This window comes from Argentina silus (genome assembly GCF_951799395.1).
Source record: "Argentina silus genome assembly, chromosome: 11".
Classification (NCBI taxonomy): Eukaryota; Metazoa; Chordata; class Actinopteri; order Argentiniformes; family Argentinidae; genus Argentina; species Argentina silus.
Window position 1 is genome coordinate 19,064,630 of NC_139665.1, and position 22,268 is coordinate 19,086,897.

A 22,268-nucleotide genomic window follows, 5' to 3' on the forward strand; every position below is an offset into this window, starting at 1 on the left:
TCTGTGCCTCCATAGATTATGCCATGGGAGAAAAGAACAACATTAAATGTCATCCTTTCCCTGTCCCAAGAGATTTCAGCACTGCCTGGGGCTATCATCTCTGATGTGATTCGTTTTTACCAATGACAGATTTGTCATTAAATAATGCCTTCATGGACATTCTGTCATCTATGCCTGACATAATCAATGAGCCTTGCTGTATTGAATTAGACACTTTTCAAAACATTGGTTTTCATCATTACTGGAATACCTTGCAGCGGCTGTTCTCTGCAGACCTCTGCTGACTTTCACTACAACAGTCTGATAGCCTTTGATTTGAGTGCACTTCGAATGAATGTGTGAAGGATTTTGTCCCGAGAAGTGCATTTTAAATTAATGCAACGCAAAGTCATGCCAGAGATGAGCTGAATTCACACGCAGATAAAGTGGGCTCAAATTGAATTTGCCGTCGGGCAGGGGGGGGGAGCACACGCAGATCTCCACACGCCACCTGGCCCGCGGTGCACCTCCCGTAGGGAATCAGTGTCAGAAAGAGAGAGATATTAATTGATTCATGTGTCTATCCACTGCATGACTGGATCCTTTAAAATTGGGTTTAGACAAGGCCAGTGGGGAGAGATAAGCGTTCCGTATTAGCGTATTTGAGTCGCAGTCCTGCCGTCTTGAGGCTTTCCAAGATGCCACGGCAACCGGCCAGCGCCAGCTGCTCACACTGCTCGTCAGTAAACCTGGCCAGAAAGATCTGGAAGCCCCAAAACATTCTGTGACATTTTAAGAAGTCAAAAATGACGGGGACCTGCGTGAGAGTGATAAGGGAGCCACTCTATGTGGCTCGTGGCTCCTGGTGGTTGAGCGAGTCCTGGCATCCTACTGAGCCATCCTCTAAAGACCAGAAGCGTCCTCAAGCCAACAGGTGTTGAACAGGTTGAGGGGATGAGATCCAGCATTGTTTAGCATTGGCTCCCAGTCTCTTGAATGAGTCTCGGTTTCAGCTCCTCCTACTGCAGCTCTTATAACAGGAAGCATGTGAGTGTTTGAAAGGTAAATAAAGCAAGAACGCTGCGGCGTTTTGTACAAACAGGATCCATCAGAAATTACAAGTGAAGAAAATGTACTATTAAAACAAAAACGTTCACCATCGAGATGTGTGATAGGGTATGGTCTAGTGGGCTCAACTCAAAGTAAAAAGTAACAACTGGTATTAGGACCCAGTGTTGGGATGGACCCTAACCCCTAACATAGCGAAAACTTAGCCTAACTTGGTGTATATCATTGCTTTAATGCCTCTTCTTCAACTGGAAAAGATGTCATTATAGTATATATTTTCTGTGTGTGTCTGTGTGTGTGTGTGTGGGGGGGGGGGGGAGACAGCTTGTCAAATAAAGACAAAGACATCCAAGTGGGGGTCCTTAACCACCAACTGTATGACTGTCTCTTAACCGCCATGTTCATCTGCTTGACCCCCATTCAAGCACTCAAGAGCACCCATTGAATTTCAAACAAAGGAGCCTCTGCGCAGGAACAATGACTGACATTGCCTGAGCATTCAGATCAGCCTCGAGAGAAAGAGAGAAAAATGATCCCTGGAGATGTTTTTCTGTCCAGGAGTGAACACAATAGTGGATACATCTCCAGGTGTGTTTAATCTGACACACACAGGTGCTGAGTGAGGGGCTTCTTGCCCAAGCCCTTTTATATGAACACAATGGTAATTGTGTTTTACACCCATCATTCACAGTTATTCATAGCCTTCCAAATACAGTAACAACAATCACCTCCACTGTAGAACTCCCTTGTGGAGGGGTCAGTGGGCACACTGCATCATGTAACCTTGTTCTGGAAAGAATCCTTTGTTGATTGTTTTCACATTATCAATTGTTCTCACATTATCAATTGTTCTGCTCATGGGTGTTTGATATCATTTGTGTGTGTGTGTGTGTGTGTGTGTGTGTGTGTGTGGGGGGGGGGAATTGTTTTTGAAAATTGTAAGCATATTTTCTGCATTTCTACGCAATTTACCAAGACTCATACCACTTCTAGCAGGTCATTTAGAGGACAGCAAAAACTATGCAAAAATTGTTAAATTAAGTTAACATTAACATTGATAATAGATATCACTAGAAGAGAGGTAAGTCATATCAAATATCATCTTATTTAATTTAAGATATAATTTGGAATGGCCTCTCTTCAATGTCTAGAATGTAATTGAGTATTAGCATTAAAATAATACATGCATTTTGATAGAGGGGGGAAGCAGTTAGTTATGTTTTTAAATCCTAACTAAAAAGGATGGTAAATATATCCTGAGAAAGTCATCTGAAAGGTGGCTACAAAGTTTTAAGAAAGTTCTTAAAAGGTCCCCACAACGATGTATGTCCCTAGAATGTCATGAGAACGTCCTGGGGGACATGAGTAGATAACTGTTGTAAGAACATTCCAATAAGTTCCTAGTTTGGTCCCTAATGACGTCCTGGAGATGTCAACAGACCTTAGGAGGTCCCGAGGAGATGATTTTCATTGCTGTGACTTTTCCTTGTTTCTTTCTGATATGTATACAATGATACATACGGCTGACAAGATCTGACCTTTTACAATAATGCGAAAATCCTATTGAGCAATTGACATGCAGTTTTACAACTGGAAGCTAGCAGTGGTAAAGAAAAGGCACCTGCTATATGACGGCAGCAGCCAGCACGTTGGCGATGGCTATTTTGTCATGTTATTGGAATCCTGTAATATTACAGTGAACATTTATAGGAAATATCAGGGAACTCTTTGGCAATTGTGAGGCTCCAAGTATTCACTTCACTTGTCGGCTGGGCCAGCTCTGATCCTCTAATTTGGCTTTTTAATGCAATCCGTCGTATAAAAAGTGAGGAGGGGGACAGAAATGTCCCACCCATGCTTAATTAAACCTACACCCCTGGTTCTGCGATCAATGCATTCTCCTCAGTTATAAGGAGAGAGAGATAGTGAGATGGCCACAGATCAATGATCAGGCGTAAATTGAGAGGTGAGGGGGGTCAAACATCAATGCTTAGCAGGCAGTCATAAAAACAGACCAAATGGATTTGATACTCTTAATAGAACATGCAGAATGAAACCAGGCAGAATGAGTGGGGTGGGCTTGGGATCAATGGATCATCAAGCCTCTGTAACAGAACCAGACGGTCTATTTGGTTGCATGATAAAAAAGGCCATTATAGCTGGTAATTAAATGATAAGACTTAATGAAATCACAGGTCAACAGAATAGACTCTGGTACTTGTTTAAGCAGGAACTTCTCAATGGTTGTGCGCCCTGAAAGAAAATTGTCTTGGCATAAACACTTTCATGCTGCCTGCTCAAAACTGATAGTCCAAGCCAATTTGAGTGCATTGTAGATAAAAAGACTAATTCACATGATAAAGAACTAAATATAAATCACATATATTCTATTTATATTGAATATATTATATCTATGTTGCTATTGCCGGCATAATCATGTTTTAGAAACTTAGAAATAACCATAATCATATGATAAGCAACATCAGAATATTTTATTTCTTTTCATTTATACACTATTTAGAAAATAAAACACATTGAATAAATACAAATTTAAAAAGCAACTTGTTTGGTGAATTGAACACCTTGTTCCCACAGCAACACATCTTTTTGTTATTTTTACATAGCTCTCTCTGACAATGGGAGTCTCACATAGCGGACCCCTGAAGCAGACTGGGTCACAAACAATGGAACACTTACGGCTAGCATGCAGATGCTTAAGTGGTCCCCATTTACAGACACAAAGAGAATGGATTGGCACAGTAAAGACAACAACATCTAGAAACATCTGGAAAATACCTATTTACACAAACAATAAATAAACGAATAAAGAAAGTCTCATTCCAAGACGGTTCTCCTGTACAGTATGTCAATAGTCTAGCTAGCCAAGTCATTACTTTGTAAACTTCTCCCCCAATCAAGAAAGAGCCTCTCTTCACCATCACCAGCCTTATCCAAGAAAAATTCAATGTACAGAACAACATGGGGATATTCACCAACAATAGATCATAGACCATTTGCAGAGTATTACAAAACAACGCACAATATCATCCATTGGTTGGCATTTTTTTTGCTGCTGTGTTGTTGATGTCAAACTACAGCTTCTTCTTCGTGTTTGTTGTTGTTGTTGTTGTCATAAGTAAGGCAGGAAGTTGCAGAGCTCTGTAAGTCAGAACCACTCTGAGTACATCACTAGTGGTCAGGTGACCAGGAAAACGTCCTTCCAAAATGAAGTGACCGATCCGATACCAATTTCCTGGCCATGGTTTGGCAGAGGTGCGTGGCACAAAAGAGTACAAGTTGGATAAGAATGCAGGGTAAAGTAAAATAACTCCAGTAGTACAGTATGTTACAAGGTTGAAAGTGAGTGGTTGAAGGTTGAAGGTCTTATGTCAATGTCCTTTATGGTAGATGTAGTATTTCCTCCAGGCCTGGAAGGAGTTTTAGAGAAGGATCCAGAGCGGTGTGGACCCAGCCCTGGGCCCAGGATGCCATCTCCTTCCCTGGGGGCTGAACAGTATCTCTGCGATCAGTGCTATCTCACCTCCAGGCAGTCAAGGTACTCCAGTGCCAGGTCATAGCAGAACCGATACTGCTCCTGAAGAACAGGACAGGTGTTAACATCCTCTACAAGAGACTGTACTGATGACTATGGCCTATATTCAATGATATGGCAAACTGATGGTTCACACAAAGATGAAATATAGTTATCGCCTCCAATACAGTGTCATCAGTCTGAGTGAACCAGCAATGTGGTTTGCCTTTACCTCACTGATTTAGGGCCAATGACACACTGATACCCGACACTTACCATGGTCTCTACCATGTTGGGCTTGGAGTTGCGCAGCGTCTTGGCGGCGTAGAAGACGTCCACCATGCTCTGGTGGCGGATCATCTCCAGCAGCATGGTGCAGGCGCAGAAGGTGCCACTTCGACCGCCGCCATTTCTGTGGAGAGGACAAGAAGACACACACCCAGGCGTGAGTCACTTCTTAATGCAAGGCAGAGGCTCAGACAAGCTTTTTGGAGGGGGAGCTGTAAAGTTAAATGTCACATCCTGACTGAGCTCAGATCAAGAATGCTGCCAGAAAAAGGGCAACTTGGCAGGCTTTAAAGATTGAGGAATGTTCTCATTAAATGCAGAAACGTGAAGAAAATCGAATAGGCGTTTTGAACATGCAGCATGAACCCAGAGACATTTCCTGTAGATATGTAGTGTATGGGAATCCAGGGAAATGCATATGTATTTTTGCACTAATTATGAACATTGTTACGTTAAAAGAAGCAGCGTGCACTTAGGGTTTGACTTCTGATCCTGCTTCATTCAACAGCCAGCATTGTAAAAACTAATATCTTTGAAACATTTACCTTTTGAGGACTTGACCAGGTGTGATGGGAACCCACAGACTAACCTCTGGCGAGGTGTGAACTTAGACAGCATTGGCTCACACCTGCGTTCTGGATACTCACAGGCTGAGCCAATGAGAGCTGCTTGAACACTATTAAGGTATATCAGAGACAGCCGGCGTGCTTGCACCAGCGAAGAATAAAGCTGAGAGAATCAATAAACATTACTCACAGGCAGTGGACGATGGTGCGTCCCTCCCCACACTCCCTCTGCCAGTTGTGCACCTGGGCCAGTAGACTGAGGAAGGCCTTCTTGGAGTCGGGCACGTCACGGTACGGCGACCAGCGCAGGAACTGGAAATGACGCACCACCAGCTGACCCTCCTGAAGCTAGGGGGAGGTGGGAGGAAGAGAAAGAGAGTGAGGGGGGGAGAGAGAGAGAGAGGGAGGGAGGGAAGGAGGGAGAGAGAAAGAAATAATTGTTTTAAGGCTCAGGGGTCAGACTATATCCCTTGACAGGAACACAACACGCTGCACACCCTCAACACCTTTCAAACATGGAAAAGGCTAGTCTTGACACTTCTAATCCATAGGGGTACTAATAGAAATGCCCTGCCTCTGCTGACTCAGTACAAACCAGACCCCTCCCCCTGGGGCCCTCCTGTCAATCACTTTCACTTTTTCTATGCTACGGCGCTTCCCTGTTTGGAGATGGAATACCTTTTGGGTAATGTGATTATAATCCTCCCGCTCTAGGCAGCTCTGATTGGTGGGATCCTGTAGAGAGGCAATGTGGAATAGTTTCTGATTGTGACAGTGACATGGTGTGTGCTGTGCCTGCCCCCCCCCCCCCCCCTCTGTATGGTGTAACAGAGAGAGAGGGAAATGGGGGTGACACAGCTCTGACATGGCCGACTGTGGGTTGACATAGGGGGGCGAAGGGGAGAACAGGACTAGAGTTGCTACCTGACAAGGGCAATTCTTTTGCTACAGGGTTCTAGAGGAGACAGGTTAGCGTGTGTGGTCATAGGGGAGACTGAGGTCAAAAGGAGGTGTTAGGAAGGGTCTGTCTAATCTATAGACAGATAGGTAGTCGAAGCTAGTCAAAAACACTCAGACGACAATCAGTCTACGACAAAGAAAAGCACACATACACAGCTATACAGCACACACTCGCGCTCTCGCTCTCACTCACACACACACACAGTCAGGAACTGTCAAAAAGCATTAAAAGGCTAACAATTTCACCATTACTCTGTCAAAAAGGCATTTAAGTCATTGACAATAATTTAAACTTAACACTAATGCATGTCTGAATTTTCCCCATTTTCCCTGTTAAAGTAGACAGCCGATGAAAAAATAAGTTAGGCAACTAGCTCACTCTGCGAAATAAGCCTGAAAAGAAAATAAGTTAAAATAACTTTATAAAGATATTGAAAAAAATTACAGACTTGGCTTATGGAACCAGCAGATACTACATGAAATCAAACTGATAGACCACTGGTGGCAACCTTGACTAATTACAGCAACAACAGTGACCTTAACAACCCCAGAGTTGCAACGATGACCTACCCGAGTGATGTTCTGAACCCGGAACAGGCGAATGATGACATCGTCATCAGCCGACCGGGACAGGAGCTCCACTGTCATTGGTCCAAACTGCTGCAGGCCCGGTTCTGGCCAGTACTGGAGACAGGGCTGAAAGGAGGGGGGAGAATGAGAGAGGAAAAGGAGGTGAAGAGGGGGATAGCAAGTCATTAGCACACTACCGTAGATTGAGGGAAAACAAATCATTATGTCACCGACCAGGATGGCAAAACCCAATAACAAGACACCTGAGTATTAAGAGGAGAGACATTACCCTAAATGACAATGATTATCTACAAATAGCATTGTCAATTAAATTAGCAAAAACACCACTCAATCCCTCACATAAGCCAGCCACAGTTCCCTGTTTGAATAATTCATAACCGTACATAATTAACATTTCCACATTGTAAATGAATGCAGTGGGGACCCTGGCCTGAGTCTTTGAGAGATAAACAGAGGTGTTAGTTAGGGTTTGGTGCACTCAAACCCAAGGTATTTAGTCAATACCACACTTTACTGCTTCACAGCCTCTTGTCGGCCAATGGAAGTGAGAGGGACACAGGGGAGTAGTGTTTACATGCTAACGGTGTTACCAGTGACAGTGAGGGGAGATGGGTCCCCGGGAGAGGGATGCGATAATGCTTTGTTACAATGATAGAAGGGTATTAACAGGGTGACACAGGGCAGGGGGGAGATAAATATTTATACACAGAGACAGGCAGCAGTGTTAATCTACTGGCTGGCAGAGAGAGTGAGAAAGAGAGTGAGAGAGCTATGGAGGGAGCAAAGGGAGAGGTAGAGAGAAAAAAAGAGAGGGAGAGAGAGAGAGAGACTTTGTCTTTTAACACTAGTCGTCCCAAATGGACGTCCACAAGCCGACGTGACGCTATAATAAATCTGCCATTGTGAAACCCATACCCTCCTCCTTCCCTGACTTCTCCTAAATGTCTGTTTTTAACATAATAGGGTTGTTACAATTTCAAAATCACACATAGAAAAACATTTGGAAGCATTTTTCATGACTACCACAGCTTTTTTTGACAGCCAAGTCACGCCCTGAACAACTGTTCCCAAAAGGCTCACCGTAGCTTTTATCCTCATAGTGAATCGAAACTGACCTCCCAGTTATGAACGGCTTCCCCATTTCAACCATAACGGGTCACACACACAGACAGAAAGATAAGTATGCATTCATGCATGACAAGGTTGTGACAGAGCATGAGACTGTGGGTAAATAAAAAGTCCATCATCATCAGCATTGCACAGCGCATTATTACAGCACCAAATGTTCTTTAAACCTCATTGACAGCTAAGTTTCCAGTCGAGACCAACCCTAGCCACAACTAAGGACTTGAAAAGTGCTATGGTGTCTAGGTCCATGCCCTCCATCTTCGTTTATGTGCTTTACATATGACCAACTTAGCCTGGCCACAAACATTAGCAAGTCCTCAACTACAGCATGCCCTCCTACTCTGGGTATGCTTTACCCCCAAAATAAAGCCGACAGTGGACAACTTAAAAGACTAGACTTTGAAATAAAGGTTGCAGAAACATAAAAAGTGGGAGCAAATGGAAGAGAGAGAAAGAGAGAGAGATAGAGGGGGTGGGGGGTGGGGGGTTGTAGATGACAGCCGTGCAGCGGGCACCACACTGTGACAGGATAAAGATAGGGAAGCGACAGAACAAACCCACACATGAGCAAACACGGGAGACGCAAAAATGACAAGGATGTGTTAAAACACTGACAACCAGGTTAAAAATTAATCCTCATTTCAATTATTCAACGTTGCATTTCGGTAGTGCAGCAGCCTTGTTAGTGTCAGTTAATCAGACAGACAGTCAGTCAGTCAGTCAGTCAATCAGTCAGCCTTTCATTCATTCAACTCTCTCACAGATAACACCCAGACCCTTTTACCAACCCATTCCCTCCTTTCCTCCCTCCCCCTCTATCCCTCCTTCCAGTCCCTTCCTCCCCCCTTCTCTTACCCATGCAGAGTTGGACTGGTTCAACTGGTTGAGCATGACCACAGAGGTGCAGCCGTAGTCATACACTAGCCTCCAGAAGTCTGCCGTGGTGCCGGGCAGCGGGTGTGGCGTGACCACAAAGGCGGCAGGCCGGTGGAAGCTGTCGGTAAGCGCGGCATTGATGTAGTTGTTGCCCTCGCCCTCGGTGGTGACGAGGAAGGCCAGGGCGCGGTCGGGCGGGAGAACGTCCATGCTCCGGTTCTTCTCCCGGTTCCTGGGAAGCAGGGAGATGCTGCACTCCTCCACATCCAGGTGTGGGGTGACCGAGTTCAGGGTCTGAGGCAGAGGGGGGATGGAGAAGAGGAGTGATGGAACAGAGGATAATGCAAAAGAGGAGGGAGGAAATATGTATGGAGGAGAGAGAGAGGAAATACAGACAAATGGAGAGAGACACAGAGAGTGTGTGTGGGAGGGAGAGGGAGAGTGAATGAGAGATTGTGATAAGAACAGACAGACGAAGATGGAGAGAGAGAGGTGATGAAAGAAAGACAGACAAGGGCAATGAACATTTACTTGGCTCAAATTGTCCAACTTTCAATATTTGACAACTGCAAATATTTCACAGTCTAATCATCCCGCTGAAAGTTATAAATGCTTTTTCAGCATCACTCAAAACCTTGAAGGGGCTTAATGGATAAAAACACATTTGGAGCAATCGCATACATTATGAATGAGCACATTATGAGGCCTTGGAAAATGAAATTGGAGGGTAAATTAAACTGATTATTTAACTGGATGTATATTGTGCACAACTCCCTTTTGGTTTTGACAGTATGAATGGAGCATTCCGATTATCAGTATTTCGCATCAGGGTTACATCTGGGATGTGTGTTGAAATTGTAATCTGCAAACGCCCAATTTCAGTTAGGGTATTTCACTGGACTATAAGCATCATGGCATGCATCGAATCGCTTAGTTTGAAAGAAAGAACTGTAATTATTCTTGTTAAAGGTCACTTATAATGTGGGTCATTAAAATGGGAGAAGAGGAATGCATCTAGTCAGATGAAGCAAGATCATTTCATATAGAAATAGCACTTAGTGTACAATCTAATAATGTACCACATGAGAGCATAGAGTATGACTTATTTGCTTAAGAATACTGTACTGTGATATTTGGCACGGAAGTGGCACTGGATTTAAATTTGCATCACCACCCATGTTTTCAGTATGTGTGGTATACAATAGCCTTAGTGGGTAGCACCCATTCATTTACTGTAAGATATCTTACCCACTACTCTATTACAGGTTTTTCTTTATCGCTTAAAGCCTTTGTATGAAACCAGCGTTTCCATGCCCAACACAATAACATGTTTTTTGGCAAAACAGTTAAGTCATTTCTCATTGTTCACACAAAATGCAAATGCTAAGCACCTTTTTGCAAAACAGTAAACACAACTCTCTACATAAGAACTATTGTGAATTGAGTAAATGTTGACAAACAAAACTGAATTGTTTTCTTATAGCATATATTCTATTTCTACCATTATAGTAGTAATAATGCTAATCCATGTAAAATCTCATTGCTCAACAGTTCAACTGACAGTCAGTAATGCCATTTATGTTGTTGGAACTATCTGCTTCTTTCTGAATATTTTAGATGAATTTGATTTATATATATATATGGTAAGCATTCACATACTCTGTAACAGAAGCAGGAGTACAAATAAATATGTAGTACAATGTTTTTCTGCTGAGTGAAATTCTGACTAAAAGTAAATTAAAATAAAATAAATAAAAGTGATTTGTTCACCTTTGTTTGCAATTGAAAGTTTGTCAACCTGCACAATGTATATTGATGTTTATAGATACAATTAAGTGTGTCAATATGAAATTAATGGTAGAATGAATTTTTCATTAGATGACAAATTATGCTGTTTTGATGCATTGATATGCTTTTGTAACATGTATTGTGACATACGTTTTGAGAGTTAAAAACTCTAAAAAAATCTATAACAATGATCAAATGAGGAGTTTGACTATTGTCCTGGTCGGGAAAGCCTACTGTACCAGAGTTTGTGTATATACCGTAGTACTTGTGTGTGTCATTTACCTGGAATTCCTCTCTGAGCTGTGAGGTGTTACTCTGGGAGTCCACTTTTAGCATCTCCTTATAGGTGAGGGCAAACTCATTAACAGGGATGGCCGTCTCCCCACACAGACAGGCCTCCAGTATGGCATCATGGATGAACACATACTGCTCCTGAGGGAGGGAGGGACGGAAGGAAAGGAAGGGCGACAGACACAGATAGAGATTCAGAGATAAATACGAATTGTACTGCATCTTATCTTGCTGTGATAATAGGGTCCATAATTGCTTGCTTTGAGTATAATACTGTATATGATTTCTGTTGCCTAACTGTTAAAAAAGTCACATCACCATACCCACACAGACACTTTGTTTTTCTACCACTAAACTGTCTATAAACTGTCTACAAGTGAGGAAAATGATATGTCTATATATATCGTTTTAGGCAGAGCAATTAGCTGGTCCATTTGTTTTGACAGTTTGGAATAAAAACAATTACAGGAATCAGACTATAGAAGTTTTAGCTATAATATAATCATATATGCCATTTAGCTGATGCTTTTATCCAAAGCGACTTACATTGTAGTGAATGCATACATTTTCCTGCATATATGGTCCCAGCGGGAATCAAACCCATAATCTCAGCATTGTTAGCGCCATGCTCTACCAACTGAGCAATAGAGGACCAGCTGGGCTGCGCATATGTTTGTAGTGGATATCCCCTGGTGAAGAGCTTCACTTCCCCTCCCCTCCCCCCACACACACAACACACATACTTTTCCTTTCTTAGGTGGGAGACAAGGAACTAAGAATATGGCTGGTTTAGCTCACCTTCCCATGACCACAACAGAACTACCATTTTGTTGTACTGAGTGAAGAGAGGTGGCAGACTAAAATGATGTGTAATATGTGCTATGTTTTAAGATATTTTACTTGTGTAATCATGACATTTATGTGACTAAACACTCAACATGTGGTATATAGTACAAATATTGTTCTGATATTGAACACTTTCAGACATCATTGTACAGTTGATTGTATGTATTAAATAAAGGTATGAGATAACACGTTCCATAAAATAATCCATAATAAGAACAAGTACATTTAGAATTCAATGTTGAATGATCTTTGACCAATTTAGGTTCATTTGGTCATAAACTTGATCCAAACACCTCCCCTTATCAAAGACTATACAGAGGTCACATTAAGACACTCCCCACAGACAAGCAAACTCATGACTGACATGGCCATGTCACCTGGGAAGCTTAAAGTCCCTCCTCTAAATGGATCCACCGGATGTAAACAAAAGACAACGAGGCTCAGCTGCTTGGAAAGCATCGATTACCACCACCTAACATTAGCCAAAAGGCTAACCCATTAGTACAAGATTGAACAACCAAACCATCACAGCTAAGGCTGCAATGATACAAACTTTATCCAATCTGGCCAGATTCACTCGCTGAGTGTTTTCTTGAGATCACCAACAGAGTTGGACTTCCACTGCGTTTCTTCAGGAATCAAAGCTTCAAGACGCCTCAAAGTAATTAACAGTGTTTGCATGATCTATTTTGTACAGGGCATTGTGTGCTAGATGTAATGTTAGATAGGTTATTATTGTATTGTGTAGACTGTAGTCTTGTCAACCATTTATTATATGTCTCTCTGGCTCACCTCTGTTTGTATCATGTTGATGCGTCTAGAGCAGAGTGTCTTGACACAGTTGTAGATGTCCACCACTCCCTCACACTCAGCCATATCCAGCATGACGTCCAGCACAATGTAACAGCCTGTCCTGCCAGCCCCCATACTAGCACAGAGGAGAGAGTTCAGGGGTCAAACAGGGTCAACACATGGCGAGGTTACAGGTGGAGAGGGAGTAGATCTTCCCATCCTTTAGCCAGGCTAGGTCAAATGTCCACTTAATGCAGGGAGGACCATTTGACCCTAGTAGCACTCAGAGACAGGGGGGTGATGTTTGTTTGGTCAGTTACCTGCAGTGGACCACCACAGGCCCAGCGTCGGGGGGTGTGGAGGCCTTGACCCTGTGGAGGAAGGCCAGCAGGCCTGTGGCGTGGTAGGGCACCCCGTGCTCTGGCCAGGACGTGAAGTGGAATTGGCACACCTCGTGTTTGGTAGGGTAGCCCCTCTGTAGAAACAAGAACACAGTCAGTGGAGTACTATTATCAACATGCGGACATTAGAAACCTACCCAACTATTTACGCATTATAAGGATGGCTATCAATATAATTGTTTAAATGGGTACTGACCCAGGGATTCATTCATACCTAAACGTTTAATTATTTGTCAGAAATAAATGCGGCGAGGCGGTCACTCACCCGTTCCATGGCGAAGGTGCGTACAGTGTACTCTGCTAGTGTTTCAGTCTTCAGCAGTGTGATCTTGATGTCTCCATACAGTTCACTATCTTCAGGCCAGTACTTACAGCACTTCATCTGGACACACAGAGCACATACAGACAATACTGACTTAACCAAGAGTCACACTGTTATAGCTTTAGCTGGCTAAGCGTTAAACCTACATTCAAGAGCTAAATCAGTACAAAGTCCTTGACAATCATCTAGTTTATGTCTCTATGCTGTCACAGAGTAGTCTCATAGGTTACTCCATACAGTAGGCAGTTACTATGGTATAAGGCCTACTGTATACCAGCAGCCACACCGCCCGGCATCCCTCTGTTGGCTTGTGTACGAAGCTAGGCAGCTTCTGGGCAGACCTCTGCTGATCGAGCATGCGCACTGGGTTACATTGTTAGGATCACGCGGTATTGGGTCTTACCAACGCAAGAAGCAAACGGGAACGCGCCTCGGCCAGCAACAGAGCAACACAGGCTCAACCATTGGGTAAAAGCACTGGTTATGAATCTGATAGTAGCCTGTCGCTTTCTATTCTCAATCTGATAATGCATGGCGCTAGAAATATTTTCTATAATAATTTTCTTTTATGTTTGGACAGTTCCGTTCATTATCACAAATTATCCCATTATCACAAATCTCTCTACACAGTATGTGCCATCATTGTGTCATGATTGTCAACATCAGTAGCCTAATGTCATAATGAACAACTTATTATACATAGTAATCCTGAACAATTTATAATGCATCATTGTGTCATTATTGTAATTGTATTACCCTATATTATAGACGGACAACTTGGTTCATCATCACAAAGTTCTAATTTTAGAACATCATGACATTACAATCATTCCTTGATCATCGCAGACTTTTTCTAAGGCTAGTTTACCATCTTACATGATCTTGCAGTAGCAAATTAGAACCATTGTTGAGAACATCTGACAGAGAGTCTAATCTAATGTTCTGTACTAGTTGCGGCTGTCTCAATCAGTTTTCCACGTTGCTCACACATTCTCTGCACATGCTCCGGCTGGGTGCCTTGGCTGGCGTAGGCGTCAGTGCTTTATAAAAGTAAGAGAAATGCTTCTATTGTTCGATCTGGGCGATGAAAAACATTACAAAAGGCCAAGGTGTGAATTTGCAAAACATGAAAGTCATGCTGGAATCGACCTAATTTGGCCAGAAACAAAACCGACCGCCGTTGGAATAACATTGGGGAATTGAGCAGAACTACAAATGAAAACTACAGCGGTACCTAGAGTGGCCACTAGGTTTTCAGGCGTGCCCTTGGTGGCCTCACCATCAGTGAGAGTGGTCATCATTCATGACCTGAAGGTGGATTAGATGAGCTACTCCCACGTAGTGTAAAAGGCCGTTGATGTACGATAAATGATAAAGAAAGCTATACAAATATAACTCATTCATCCATCATCCTGGAGGAGGTAGAGGTCATGAGAGAGATAGAGGGAGGGAGAGAGAGAGAGAGAAACCGACAAACCTACCCTGCCCACCTCCACCAGTTTAGTGATCATGACGATACTGAAGCAGTTCTCCTGCCACACCATCCTCCAGAAGTCATAGATCATCTCTTGTTTGGGACCTGTGGAGGCAGAGGAGAAAAGGAGGGGGAGGAGGAGGAAAGGGGGGATGGGGGAGGGGAGGAGAAATGGGTTGATAAGTCAGGGGGAATAACAGCAATAACCATCACGCGCCCGTAGTACAATTCATGCCAAAGCATAGAGTAACAGTGTGTCATTTTATGGACTATAGATCTCTCTGTGTTGTTGCAATATCAGGAGAAATGTCATTTCAATACCCTCACAAATCCATGGCTGTTGTGCAAACAAGTTCTGCATATGTCTTTCTCAGTGTCGACTTGCTGACACAAATCACAAACTGCGGGGGCTGTGTACTTTCATTGATTTCATTATACTATGTGATAACATCATACGGCTATATCTCCCATACCTCTAGTATGCCAGTATAACGGTAGCTATGGCTTTTCAATGATAAAGATACAATACCAATTAATTCCAACCACTGCTTGGCATCTGAATAGTGTATTTAATATAAATACAGTGACCTACAGTATGCTGTAGTTAACAGTGTAATGTCTCGTCCTGTTTCTTAGTTTATGTTTGTCATTGTTTGATGTTATTCATTTAGTGTTTCCTGTTTATTTTTGTGTTCCTCACCTTGTCTCTCCTTTCAGACACTTCACCACCCTTGTGTGTTGTTTGCCCTTGTGTGTTTCCTGGCTGTGTGATTGTCTACCCCGCCCTGATTGGCTTCACCTGTTCCTCATCATCCTTCCCTGTGTATTTAGTCTGTGTTCCCTGTCTCTGTGCCAGTTTGTCTTTGTACCTTTGTGTTATACGTCCCAGCATTTCCTAGTGATAAGTATTCCTTTTTTATTTATTTTTTTATCTCCGAGTGTGTTTCTGACTTTGCCTTTTTGCCTACCCCTTATCAGATTACCTGCCTGCCTTTTTAAACTGCCTGCCTGTGTACCAAACCCTGCTTTGCCTACCCCCTTGGATTTAAGTTTTGTCTCTGAGTCGTGCATTTGAGTCCTCTGCCTAAGTACAACAGTCATTACACATAGATAAGGCATTGTTAAAAGAAGGTCATGCCGTATCATACATGGCCATTTCTTGTGACGGTGACAGGGTGGGATTGCTTTCTGCATTCTATTGCATATCATAATAGTAGATTTGGATGCTTTGTTTTTTTATTACTCTATTTTATTTCTATCTATACTAGGATATAGAACATGTAGAGTGTATTGTGCTTTGCTGTCAAGAGATAAGCTCAGGTACATGATCAAATACAGTCAAGGGAGAAGTAACAACACTCTTGTGTATCTCATAGTTGTCTTAACACAATGACTCAAGGATAAGCATTCGACGGCTCGCCCCAGGGCAAACTAGGCAAGGCTCTGTGAAGGCTGTATGCTACACTAGGGGGAGGAAAACCTTGCCTAGCATTGAAAAAGGGCTTCCACGGGAATTGCCTGCCAGGCATTGAGTACTATTTTCCCCTCCAAATCCCCCGTGACTGGGCTGTTCTGTGGCTGTCTGACCACAGGTGACTTGGTGACAGGCGCCTTGGGCTTTAAATATAGGATGTGAGTTGAGTTTTCTAACAACACTCCCTATGCCTCTCTGTGGGGTAATCCAGTACAGTGCTCCCACTTGAGAAAGGCTGCCAGTGAACCAGGCTCCATGTATATTATTGATATGTGAAGTTTTTCTTGTCATTTTCATCACTGCAGCGCCAACAGCCCCGGTCTGTCAGACGAGGGCCAGATGAGGCTTGATGTGCATGCTGTTGGCATGGATGCAGGGATTCAGAGCTCACAAGGCATCCTTCTTCTTCTCCTCCTCCTCCTACACCTCATCCTTGGACACGATACACAGTTGGCCCTGAGCACCTGCTTCCTCCTACAGTGGTATGTCTGCCTTCAGGCTCATCTGAGCTAAAGCACACCAACAACAATTTCCAACCTCCCTCTTCTTTCTCATACATATATACACTCACCAAACACTTTATTAGGAACACCTGTACACCTTCTCATGGTGGAGGCGATGTAATGGTGTGGGGAATGTTTTCTTGGCACACTTTGGGCCCAATAATACCAATCAATCTTTGCTTGAATGGCACAGCCTATTTGAGTATTGTTGCTGACCATCCCTTCATGGCCACAATTTACCCATCTTCTAATGGCTACTTCCAGCATGATAATGCACCATGTTACGAAGCAAAAGTCGTCTCAAGCTGGTTTCATGAACATGACAATGACTTCAGTGGCCTTCCCAGTCACCAGATCTGAATCCAATAGAACACCTTTGGGATGTGATGGAACGGGAGATTCACAGCTTGAAAGTGCATCTGAAAAATCTGCAGGAATTGTGTGATGCAATCATGTCATCATGGACCAGAATCTCAAAGGAATGTTTCCAACATCTTGCAGAATCAATGCCACGAAGAATTGAGGCTATTTTGAGAGCAAAGGGAGGCCCTACCCAGTATTAGTATCGTGTTCCTAATAAAGTGCTTAGTGAGTGTACGTGTATTTCTAGTCAATATACACTCACCAAACGCTCAAGGGAGGAACACTCAATTCTTCGTGGCATTGATTCCACAAGATATTGGAAAAAATTATTTGAAAAACATTCATGAGAAGGTGTACAGGTGTTTGTAATAAAGTGCTTGGTGAGTGTACATACAGAGTATAGTGTGTGAGCATACGTGAGAAGTGAGAAGAGAAAATGAGTGAGGTGAACTCACAGCACTTCTGTGGAGTAGTGGGAATTAGGACCAAAGAGAAAGAGGGAAAGACACCAGAGGGGAATTACACACTGAGAAAAGAAGATCAGAGCTAAGAGAGAATGAATTATATGTTTCTCTCTCTTTCTTTTGTTTGCGTGTATGTGTGTGTATGTGTGTGTGTGTGTGTGTGCGTCATCTGTTTGGGGGAATGTAACTTATATTCTGACTTCTGACTTCAGGGAGATGGCGCACATGTAGACTGAGAGGAGGAGAGACACTGAGAAACTACTGAGCAGTGTTAAAAAAACAAAACAGCGATGTTCGGGTTGTAAAGATCTTCCCAGAGTGTGTGATGAAAGACCAGTCTGTGTGTTTAGGCATGAATTATTCAAATCACTCATTTAATTTAACGGGGAGGCTTAGCTGTTCTGTACATACAGTACACACTCAGAAAATATAGGAAAAACCCACGCAGACACAATAAACAGTCCTAACAAATATTTTAGAGAGAAAAGTGCACCATGGACACTCACCTTGGGTGGCAATAAAGTGGTTTGAACGCTGGTATCCCTGTGATGAAAATAGAGAGACAGAGAGAGGGAGACAGATAGTTAATAATTACAACAGTATGAACAAAGACCCTGGGGACTTGAACACTCATCTTGAACACCCCACCGAAAAACATTTTTGAGTTTGCATTGCATCTACTCTGTGAATAATACAGCAGTTTTCATATTGTTAAGCGTGGATAACTGATTACTGAAGGGACAATTGTCTGAAGTGGTATTGAGGGGGCTCTCTTTTGAATGGGCAGATTTCTTCCAATTGCTTTGTGATTACTGTTGAGGCCACGTTCCGCCATTATGGCGCAGAGATTGAGCATTAAACACAAAGGGTCCCATAAGAGTAAACACATTACAATAATTTCAGGTTGCTTCTGCCAGGTCGGTGACAGTCCATTTCCAGCCGAGTGACTGGGGCACCATTTTACAGATAGGCTGACAGTTCTTTGCATGCAGTGCAATGTGATGGGCTAATCAAAAGCGCAGCGACAGTGAGGAATCTTTGACTCCAGGAGCAATTCCACCTGAGTGACAGTGACTGATGTGGCTCTCTCTTTTCTCCTCAGCTTTGCATTAGTGCTGGCATGATGCAGCATGGAGAAGCTATTCAGTGTTCACTGGCCCTCACCATGCCAACCCTATGAGGCGAATGCAAAGCAGTAAAGCAAGACAAATTCCTGGCCTTAACCTTGGTCCCCTCATGTATAATGGAATCCCTCCCCACCCAAAGCCCCGCCCCCACACACATGTTCACACTCACCCCAACACATTCCATAACCGCCATGCTACATAGAGGGAAGTGGAGATGGATGACCATTGCCATGCAAGAGTACAGTGAACCGTCTTCCCATGAGCCTCTGGTGCTGAACTGCCCTGGGCATCGCTAGCTCAAACACTCATCCTGTCACCTAGGCAACCACACTGTCCAACAGCAGACAGGCAGGAACATATCAAGCATTGTGAATTCAAAATGAGATGAAATTATAATAAAATAGGAACTTTCCATGCTTACCACAAAACATGATGAAAACCAATCATTCACATCACAAAAAAATATGTTTTTACAAGATGTCAAACCAAGAAGTTTTTAATGAATTAGCAGTTTCTTCCACTTTTGACAAATCTAGTATATCTTGATGGCCCAACAGAAGGGCCACCTGACTCGTAAATATTTCGGATGTTATCTATATCCAAAACAACAGATGTTTTACGTTTGAATAAAGTAAATATACTGTACTGTATATACTATGCAGTGTGTGAAAAAATCCTCACAAAATGGGACAAGGGGGCAGTAAACAGACTAAAAATCCCTGAGTTGATGTTAGTGTGCGTTGTGTCTGGCTCTACCCAGAACATGAGCATGCTGTAGTGCACCTGCTGTGTTGTGGCGTGTTATATATTCTGGCTGCTACCTGTGCATCTGCGTGGTCCCCTCTATCGCCTACAGTTAAACCCCCCTCTGGGTTGCTGCTATAGCTCTTTCTCGTGCCAGTTCGGATGGGTGGAGGCCTAATCCAGACCCCTAACTCCAGGTGAGTCCCATACCTAATCCAGACCCCTAACTCCAGGTGAGTCCCATGCCTAATAGAGAGCCCTAACTCGATGTGAGTCCCTTGCCTAATAGAGAGCCCTAATTCCATGTGAGTCCCAGACTACAGATGAAAGAGTGGGGGAGACAGCAGTAGTAAGTTTGGGTAAATTAAGACTCGGGGGAGCAGCAGTGGCCTCAGGCAGAGAGGTGGCTCAGAGCAGGAAGCACTAAGAGCTTTGGTTTGGGAGGAGCAGTGGAGCGGTGGAGAGGTGGCAGGGGGTACAGAGAGGGCACAGGGCGAAAGTAGGAGAGATGGAAAGAGAGAGAAGCAGAGTACTTACTTCCCTGTTTATCCGAATCTAAGAGATCCCAAAGGTTGAGAAAGAGGGGAGGGAAACGAGAGAGAAAGAGAAGAGGAAAGGAAGGAAACAGAAGCTATTTAATGTGGTCAAAGAGCAGGAGAAGAGGAGTGAGAGGTTAGAGAACATCATACCAGGCCATCTGTAGAGAGAACATTATTCTTAATTGCCTGTTACTGTACCATGACAAAGAAGTGAGAACCATATATTATTGTCACCTACTTGACAAGATTAAGCACCATTTACAATTTCTCCATAATGAGCGTGGTTACATTTGGGTGACGTACAGTATCTCAGATAAACATGAGAGACACAATATGCTGGTAAAGTGGAACACAACTGGAGACAGACAAACAAACGTTCGGAACTGCAAAACCGACATGAAAAAAATTGGATTATATGGGTTCTTAATGTACTCCCACCATAATATCATTGAATATTCTTCTTTATTTCGCTTTCCCCACCATCCCAGAAACAGTTAGATGATTTATTTTCAAAAATCGTTTTTCGGCTATATTAACGACTGGTCACAGCCACGTTACTTCTACTAGCACACGTCTCGAATACCAAATACAAATATTTGCTCACGTTTAACAATCGAGCTAAAATAGCTGTATTTACAATATCCTATGGAGCTTCCTATACAAAGGTGTCTCTTGATATTTTCGTTGTCATGGTATTCTTTTCACTTTACCAGCGTATAAAGGTACTAGACACCAGAATTCTAGAATTGCCTGGAAAAAAAAATCCTTTGGAGCATGCGCTGTTTTTCTGTCATAACCTCCTTCCTCTTACTCAAACCCCAGCCCCATCATCCTTGAAAAAATGTTAAATAAACCCAAATCGTGGCGAGACAGAGGTGGTTGCTTTTCCAGTTAACCTTTGGAGAATGGCAGTGGTCCCACCATTCAGCCCCCGGCTCCTCCCATTAATCATTTACCGCTACGACTAGCCAGGGGTCCTGCCATGACACGGAGGCAACAGTGTAGACAGCACGCTTAATGATGCAGGGGTCCTCACGGCTCCCATGCTAATGGAGCCCTTAGAAAGGGTGAGGGGGATAAACTGGCAGAGCGCTCAGCGGCGAGTGCTGACCTTAAGCACTCCCTTTCAACCAACCTCCACCCACACATGCTGAGTCAGGCCTCCACTACCAATCTAGCTCCTTTTGTCCATTTTACCTTTCTTTTGTTAGGAAAGACACTGGTGAAACAATGGGCGATAATAAAGCATTCAGGGAGTGAAGCGAGCCCTGCTGAAATGCTGTCCAATGTTCTCCGCTCTTATTGGGCACTTAACTTGACAGGGCTGCGTTTACAGCAGAGGAGTAATTGTTAAGAGACGTTTTTGCAGTCCCCTTTGAGTAACCTGTACTGTATGAGTGAATCACACATTAGCATACACGCTAGCACACTAACATGTCACTGTCTGGGCCCCAGCTCAAGCACAGAGTGGATATCCCTCCGACACTATACTGTACATGTCGCTATGCTTAACACAAAGCTGGCTAAGATAACATCTAGCAGGATTATGAACTGCTGCTAGGATGGTGCAGGCTCCCTGGAAAATTCACTGAAGCTGAACTATAGGTGAGATCAAAATCAGCCATTTTATAGCAGACCAATTGTTGCTCGGAGTCGGACTTAAAAGAGCATTTGGCGAGTCAGAGAGCAGACATTCCAAGCTTACGGGATCATGCCGGATCTTCGGTGTTACTGAGACAATGCCTATCTCAAAGCCCGTATCTACGCTGTGCTCGGATACAGGACAATGCTAGGCTGTGTAATCACTTGAGGGACAATCCTCAGAGATTTACAGAGGTGTCACATCCTCTATAAGAGTACCCAGGAGTCTCCTAGTCTACCAGTGGGCTACACAACCCTCACGGGAGGGACCCCATACCTGTCTCAACTCTAGGAGACAGCAGTCGGAAAGAGGTGAGGAAGAGGACAAGCAAGGGTAAGAGGGTAACTTACGTCGATGTAGTTGGCGTTGACGTAGTCTGAGTTGGGGTCTGCGAGTAGAGAGTGAAGCTTGACCCGATGACGATCATCTGTGAGAAACACGGAGGGAGGGACTTAGATAGAGGTTCCATAAAAAAACAAGTTGGGAGGTTGCAAAAAGTATGAAATGTGT

General features: G+C 43.4%; 1 protein-coding gene across 2 annotated transcripts in view; it reads right to left on the reverse strand.

The window, feature by feature from the left end:
* Window positions 1-3,529: 3,529 nt before the first annotated feature.
* The window catches only part of LOC310811812 (receptor-type tyrosine-protein phosphatase U-like), a 103,246-nt gene continuing 84,507 nt past the window's right edge, over window positions 3,530-22,268 (reverse strand). The window contains exons 19-31 of one of the 2 annotated variants that reach the window (XM_083680116.1): window positions 22,109-22,185; window positions 20,115-20,132; window positions 18,213-18,249; window positions 14,910-15,007; window positions 13,372-13,488; window positions 13,026-13,180; window positions 12,706-12,841; window positions 11,059-11,208; window positions 8,968-9,282; window positions 6,964-7,089; window positions 5,624-5,775; window positions 4,856-4,991; window positions 3,530-4,642 (exon numbers count right to left, since the gene is read on the reverse strand). In XM_083680116.1, the coding sequence (XP_083536242.1) occupies window positions 4,580-4,642; window positions 4,856-4,991; window positions 5,624-5,775; window positions 6,964-7,089; window positions 8,968-9,282; window positions 11,059-11,208; window positions 12,706-12,841; window positions 13,026-13,180; window positions 13,372-13,488; window positions 14,910-15,007; window positions 18,213-18,249; window positions 20,115-20,132; window positions 22,109-22,185 (1,580 nt within the window). In that variant the 3' untranslated portion in view covers window positions 3,530-4,579. Of the gene's footprint in view, window positions 4,643-4,855; window positions 4,992-5,623; window positions 5,782-6,963; window positions 7,090-8,967; window positions 9,283-11,058; window positions 11,209-12,705; window positions 12,842-13,025; window positions 13,181-13,371; window positions 13,489-14,909; window positions 15,008-18,212; window positions 18,250-20,114; window positions 20,133-22,108; window positions 22,186-22,268 lie in introns of both variants that reach the window. The other variant, XM_083680115.1, reaches the window with a different exon arrangement.